General features: G+C 36.3%; 1 protein-coding gene across 1 annotated transcript; it reads left to right on the top strand.

The window, feature by feature from the left end:
• Nucleotides 1-2,468: 2,468 nt before the first annotated feature.
• Nucleotides 2,469-3,408, top strand: LOC147493806 (uncharacterized). Its single transcript, XM_086567950.1, has 2 exons — nt 2,469-2,904; nt 3,122-3,408. The coding sequence occupies exons 1-2, from the start codon at nt 2,469-2,471 to the stop codon at nt 3,406-3,408; spliced, it is 723 nt and encodes a 240-aa protein (XP_086424076.1).
• Nucleotides 3,409-7,107: the final 3,699 nt, after the last annotated feature.

Here is a 7,107-nt window from a genome sequence, read left to right as displayed (position 1 = left end):
GCTGGATTTGTTACCTCATACATGCAGCCTCATCAGCCTAATCCATTAGCTCAATTCCTGAGCCGTAATTTACTGAATATTTTTCGTAAATAATCAACGAACGTCCAACAAATATTTTTATAACCAATGCAACGGTATGTTAATATAAATAATTCACAACCTCGCCATTCGTCAGCCTTGTGGAGTGATCAAATTCTTTGGGACAAATATAGTGATGAAATCCGTGTGAGCAAAACTATCTCGTTTATTATTGAACTCCTGTATCAGAAAACTAACTGGTTATGCTCTCAGTAAATAACTGTAAGAGGAATTTGTATTTCACTATATTGCTCCAGGAAAAGAGTCCCAGATTATAATGTTAGAACTTACATTCCACAATTCTATACAAGCCTACGGCACTAGGTTTCAGTACCAATGGATACTTAATCAATATATACACAAAATAAATGGAATACACCCTGAGCTGCAAGGTCAAATTTCCTAAACGTTAGGAAAAAGAAGATGGTAAGACTTTTTTGTACACTTGGAAGACGCTTCTGCAGCTAAAATACCAAAGCTTAACAGCAGAAGAATCGGAATGAACTTGTGTCAGCAAAGGAACTATGGCAAATTGGGCATCAACATAGTGGGCCTGTGCTCACAGTTATTGTTAGAATTCCTTTACACTTTTAATCCTTCTGAGACTTTTTGGGTTTTGGCCAATGGTTTTGATGACAAGTGTCCCAAGCCTACAATGGTAGCAGGATCTACAAGACGACCAGATAAATTCTGCACCGGCTCTTTTTGGTATGTGAATATCTTGGAACTGAAAGTGACATCTGGAGGATCAAAGGCAGGATCCATGTAATGTGGCGAACCCAATGGCAAGGCAAGTGATCCATCCTGGTGTGCTGGAGGAAACTTCTCACTCTTGCTCTTTGCATTTGCACGTGTGATTCGACGAAGCCTCTGTGAAAGAAAATAGACGGTGAAAAATTTACAAGGTCTGCATGAATTGCATTTAAGTCTGAAATTTTTTATGGCAGCTGAAAGAACAAATTGACAAAAAAAAGTTCGACGTAAAGATGGATACAGATGTGCAACTAAAAGCAAGAATTGAAGTGCTACCAAATACTTGTAATCAGAAATAAATGCAATCGGAAAGCTATGGAAGGTGCAAAACAATAATAGAAGTGGAACCAGTATCAGCAAGTTCACTGAATGCCAAGAAAAGGAAACAAACAGAATGGCTAAAGATCTTGACAGAGCTGGGATAATTAACTGGATAAGAACTGATCAACACCAAGGAAGAGTTGAGCACCTTCAGCCGAAGAATAGCCAAGGAAGGGCCCAAAAAAGAAGCCCCAATCTCTACCTCACTCCCACAGACATACAAACACAAACAGAACTGAAAAAGAAAAGAAAAGAAAAAAGAACAGTTGAAGAAGCAGCTTATCTGGCATACATCATGATTAGCTCGGCTCTCGGCATTGGCTTCTGGAGCAGGAATCCGAACAATACCTTTTCCACCACCAGCTCTCAGTCTAAACAGACAACTTTGATTTAGGTTCAAAAAGGACAAAACATAGAACAGATGCACACTATGTGAAGACTTTGAAAGGCTTGAGCATGCCTAACTAAAATTGGGTTGGGGGTTAAAAATGTAATGCAGACATTACCAGTAAAAAGGCAAATGTACCAAGCAAAAAAAAGGCAAATTGAAATTAACAGGACATAGCTGAGTGAAGAAAAAGAGTCGGAAATATTAAGATCCCAATAGTTAAAGTGAACATAAGAGCAAAACAATTGGAAATATTCAGACCGTAACCGTTAAAATGAACATTATAGCAAACACCACATCAATTAAGACTCCAAAGTTGAACTTGAACCAAATGTGCTATTCAGAATCTGTCTGAGATAACTTTACGCACTAAGAGATAAGATCTTTTGGTCTTTGCGACGTGGTAATTCTGTCAATATAGTAGCAGGCATCCTGAGCATCATCAACGCATTTCTAAATTTTGTTGTGACACCTCAACATTTTTTGTGGATAAAAACGGTTAAAAACGAGTCAAGTACCAACGCAAAATCCAAAAATTTCTTGTTTTGATTTCGCACGGCACAAGTTGTCTCGTCCAGACATTTATAAACGGCAAAAGTTGTCCCGTCCATCATTTCCCTCCATTTCTATGGCGCCAAACCATTTTCGCACCCATCGTTTCTCTCTATTTTCTACGCTATATATCAGATCAATCACAGGTGAAGCATCCATATATTTTTTCATTTCTTCATCTCCTCTCATCAGTCATAAATTTTTTATATTTTGTCATGGGTTATAGTAGTCATAATAATAGCAATTGGTGCGAAAGAGTAAGTGAACTAATTTTCGACGACGATGATGAAAATGCCGCAATCGTTCAACAAATGCAAAGTGATGCAGTTGTAGTGGCATCAATAATTCCGGCTTTCAACTCTTTATCTGTACCAAAATGGGTGGATCTGTTGATGGTAGAGAATACACTAACCGCGATTGTGTTGGTGCGCATGAACAGTTGGTGGCTGATTATTTTGCTGCTAGACTAACTTATAAAGCAGGTAAGTTTCGTATGAGAAGACCACTTTTTAACAGTATATTAGAAGTTGTTACTAATTTTGATCCATATTTTAAGTCTTCTTGTAATGCTCTTGGTTTGCATGGGGTTTCGGGTTTGGTAAAAATGGCAGCTGCAATACAAATACTTGCTTATGGTTGTCCAGCTGATTTAATGGATCATTGGATAAAACTTGCTGAGAGTAGGGCCCGAGAATCACTTCATCATTTCTGCAATGCAGTTGTCAACTGTTTTGAAGAACAATACCTGAGAAGCCCAACGGAAAAAGATGTAACACGCTTGCTTGCAGTAGGTGAAGAACGCGGTTGGCTATGTATGTTGGGTAGTTTAGACTGTATGCATTGGGTATAGAAAAATTGTCCAACTGCGTGGCATGGAACTCATTTGGGTCATGCTAGAAAAGCGATTGTGATTTTGGAAACAGTTGTAGACCAGGAGCTATGGTTTTGGCACACATACTTTGGAATGGCTAGTTGGATCGTGTAATGATCTTAATGTGTTAGATAATTCTCATTTATTTGATAATTTAGTCAGAGGAACAGCTCCAGCTTGTGTTTATCAAGTTAATAACAATCCTTACAACATGGGTTACTACCTTGCTGATGGAATATATCGACCATGGGCTAAACTGATTCAAACAATCTCATCTCCTGCTACTCCCATGGATACTAACTTTGCAAAAGTGCAAGAAGTAGCTCGTAAAGATGTGGAACATGGTTTTGGTGTTTTACAGGCTAGATTTGCAATTGTTAGCTGGCCTACTCGTCAGTGGGACAGAGGAGCTCTATCTCGTATAATGAAGACATGTATTCATTGAGATTGTTGAGAATGAACATAATGTACAACTTCCAAAGTGGAAACCACCTTCAGATGAACGGTTGCGGCATGAAGTTAAGATGCAGAGTAATGACCATCTGTTTGTGCAAAACATTGTAGCTAGGACATTAAGTATTCGTTGTGGAGCTACTAATCAACAATTGAAAAATGATCTAGTTGAACATCATTGGGCACGTTATGGTGCACGCCATAACCAAATGAACAACTAATAAGTTTGTTTAAGTTTGATTTGTCTTAGTTGAATTTTCTGTTAACTGTGTTTTTTAAGTGTGCTTTATGTATTTTCTGTTAAGTGTACTTTCATCAAGTTTGTTTTGTTTAAATAAGATTGTGATTTGTTGAATAAGATTTGTACATACTTGAAATTAAAAACGTTACAACATACTTGAAATTAAAAATGTTACAACATACTTAAAATTAAAAACGTTACAACATACTTGGAATTAAAAGTGTTATAACTAAAAATCATCATCATCTTCATATTATTCATTTTCATCCCTCAGAAATGGATTGGGAGAGCGTGCTCGCCTACCACAAGACTGACTAACACTGTTTGTTGATCCAGAAGTAGAAAAAGACCCAAACTGTTGAGAAGGATGGGTTGGAATGTATGGACTAGGAGGTTGGAATGTATGGAGTAGAAGAGGTTGGATAATTAGGAACAGAAGGAGCAGCACGAATACCTTGTTCTTGTTCAACCCACTTACGATAGATAGCTGCTTCCTTAGCTTCCCAAAATGTTAGTTGAATACCGTTAAACTTGCTTAGATCAAGCATCATGATATCTTGTTCTTTCTGTGCTTCAAGCTTCAATATTTCGTCTTCTTTTTTCCTTTTTCATTGAGAGGAACATTTGTCATTTTAGCTCTATTTGTTCTTGCAGATATTTTGTAGTTGTAAGTTGATTGTCTCTGACCTCCTCCAGAGTTTGTGCCATTTGGTACGCAACTTCATCAGCATCTCTTTTCTTAAACTTTCTTCCCTTTGGCCGTTTTTCTGATCCGGGCACTTCTCTCGATGGTTGACTTTCTGCATCTAACGAAATATTGTCTATTATAATATTGTTAGCGGTTGATCCACCACTGATGCCACCACTAACATCACTACTAGAAGTGGTTCTCTGCTTTTTTGAACTACTATCACTTCTAGCTTGATAGAAGTGATTCCATTTTGGACTTAAAATTAAAATCTAATAACAATTCTCAAATTTAAATGGTTCCTTTGGAACAGTTAAAAAAAATAGTACGAGCTCGTGACATTGTATCATCAGCATTAGTACCACTAGCATTCACTCTCAATTGTTGATCATAATAACCTTGAAATAAACTTACCGCATGTTGATGATGTGAAAACGCGTTTGAACTAATCCACCAATTCGTGGATGCCCTACATAACCAAGCTGGATCATACGCTTGTTCATTTCATCAGCAATTTTCTAAAAAAAACATGTCTATTTTGGCCCGTTCCAACAACTGCATCTTCTGAAATAAAAATCTAACTATGACATAAAATTTCATCTTCTATAACTGTGAATTTTTTTGAACAACCTTGAATATAGGTATGTTGGTTGTTTTCTTGGCTTTGGTTTTTACTATTTCTACCACCAATATTTCCTCTACCTCTAGACCTTTGTGAAGACATTTTGTGATTTTGGTGAAGAATAAAAGAAGAAATAAAAGATGAAGTGAAGTGGTGAAAAATGAGTTAAGCAAATATGCAATATATATAGGCCCAGTCCAACGGAACTAAATATAGCCGTTAATTCCAACGGTACAAAATCGAGCCGTTTGAATTTTTTATAAAAAAAAAAGAAAAAAATGCTGGACGGCAAAACTTGTCCCGTCCCACTCTTGGACGGGACAACTTGTCCCGTGCGAGTCATTTCTATATTTCCGACGAATTTGGTTTCGGATTTGATAATTGTTAAAATGAAAACGATGTTTTGACAGTGCATTGGTAACGAAAATTGCCAAATAAATTGTTAACTGTCACATTAGAAATCAATTATAGCAGCGCGTTGATGATGCTTTTAGTCAAAATAATCAAGAAAACACCAGTAGGTGCAGGCCAGCTTGGTTGGTAAAGTTTGTCCGAGTTGTTACCTTCGATGCATTTTTCTCCTTCTTGGAGGGTGTGCTGTCACGTCTTATCCGCTCCTGATTAGTATGGGTCAGTCCTGATCTTAGACGGACTGTCTGCATACGGATATGAGAGAGAAATATTTTTTTAGTTAGTAGGGTCTACAACTCCATTTTAATAAATAAATAAAAAATAAAACAAAACAAAAATCAGAAAAAGAATATTGAAAAAAGAAACCCACGTATTTCACAGCTCATTCTCCTCATTCAACACTTCGTTTTCCACCCTTTATTCTCCAATTGTAATTTACTCTCTTCTCTTTTGTACTCCAATCTTCATAAAACCCCACAAATCAAATTGAAGTTGCTTCTTTCTTCTTTGAATCATAATATTTGAGAAGTTAATGGTGTAATAATTGTTGTCTAAGGAATTTGTGAGAGGATAGAACATTATGGCAGGCAAGGCGATGACGACTTCACCGCGTATAATCGACACATAACTTTTTGCTTCTTGGCTAGTGTTGGTGAGTTTTTAGCCTCTTTTGAAATGGGGATTGAATTTCGAAAAAAATTGTTTTTAGTTTCTGAGAACTTTTGTTGATTTATGCTATGAATATATGTTAGATGTGGTTTAATTGGATTTAGAACTAGCTAGAGTTTTTGAGTTGGTTGTGATTTTGGGGATTTAAGTTAAATTGACACGTGCATCGTAAGACAAGATAACTAGAATCTAAGACATTATAAGTAGCCTCCTCAGGTCAATATAGAAAATGGTTTTTGTGTTCATTAAGTAGTTAGATTCAAATTTCAAGTAAGAGTTCAAGAAACACGACATGTGCATCCTATGACAAGATAACTAGACTCTAAGACATTATGCGTATCAACACATAATTTTTGGTACTGTGTGTTATTTTTCATTATGGAATTTAGCTCAAATGGTAGAGCGCTTGAGAACGCTAGTGGATCTCCACTACATCTTAAGAGATGGTGGTTCGAGTCCACCAATATCCATTAGTGCTAGTGGGTTGCTGTGGATGCAATGTGTTGATTGTGATCCTATGATAAGCATCAAGTTTTGCGTCATATTGCATGTTTATTGCGGGATGGTAGTAGGATTGCATGTTTCTTTGCTTTCTAATATTAATTTTTTTTCTTGAGTTGTTTCGAACTTCTAAGTAGAAAATATTACACTGTTAACAAGTGTTTTCCATATGTTTGTTGTGGCAAGGTTAATAGTTGATATTCAATTTTACTTTTTTGTTGTAGTGATTATGTGACTTACAAATAAGTTTTGTTATATGGTTCAATAATTGATACTAAGTTTTGGTTTCAAGTTGGTGTTTTAGGATTAGTGGTTATGTAGATAATTTGGGTCTCTTTGATTCAATGTATTCGGTAAGTTCTATTGTTAAAATAATTAGTTGTTAAAATAACAGTTGGAGAATAAAGGGTGGGAGAGGAAGTGTTGAATAAGGAGCTGAGAATGGGTTGTGAAATGCATGGGTTTTCTTTTCCTTATTCTTACCTTTCTTTTTCCATTTTTTTTGTTCTATTATTTATTTATTTATTAAAGTGGAGCTGTGGACCCTACTAACTAAAAA

The sequence above is a fragment of the Coptis chinensis genome, chromosome 6 (assembly GCF_015680905.1).
Source record: "Coptis chinensis isolate HL-2020 chromosome 6, ASM1568090v1, whole genome shotgun sequence".
Classification (NCBI taxonomy): Eukaryota; Viridiplantae; Streptophyta; class Magnoliopsida; order Ranunculales; family Ranunculaceae; genus Coptis; species Coptis chinensis.
Note: the sequence above shows the minus strand (reverse complement) of the source record. Positions and strands in the feature narration are given on the sequence as shown.

Coding starts and splice junctions, on each gene's coding strand:
- LOC147493806 (XM_086567950.1), top strand. CDS start 2,469: ATGGGTGGATCTGTTGATGGTAGAGAATACACTAACCGCGATTGTGTT. Junction 2,905..3,121: donor TGAAGAACGCGGTTGGCTAT/GTATGTTGGGTA, acceptor TTGATAATTTAG/TCAGAGGAACAGCTCCAGCT.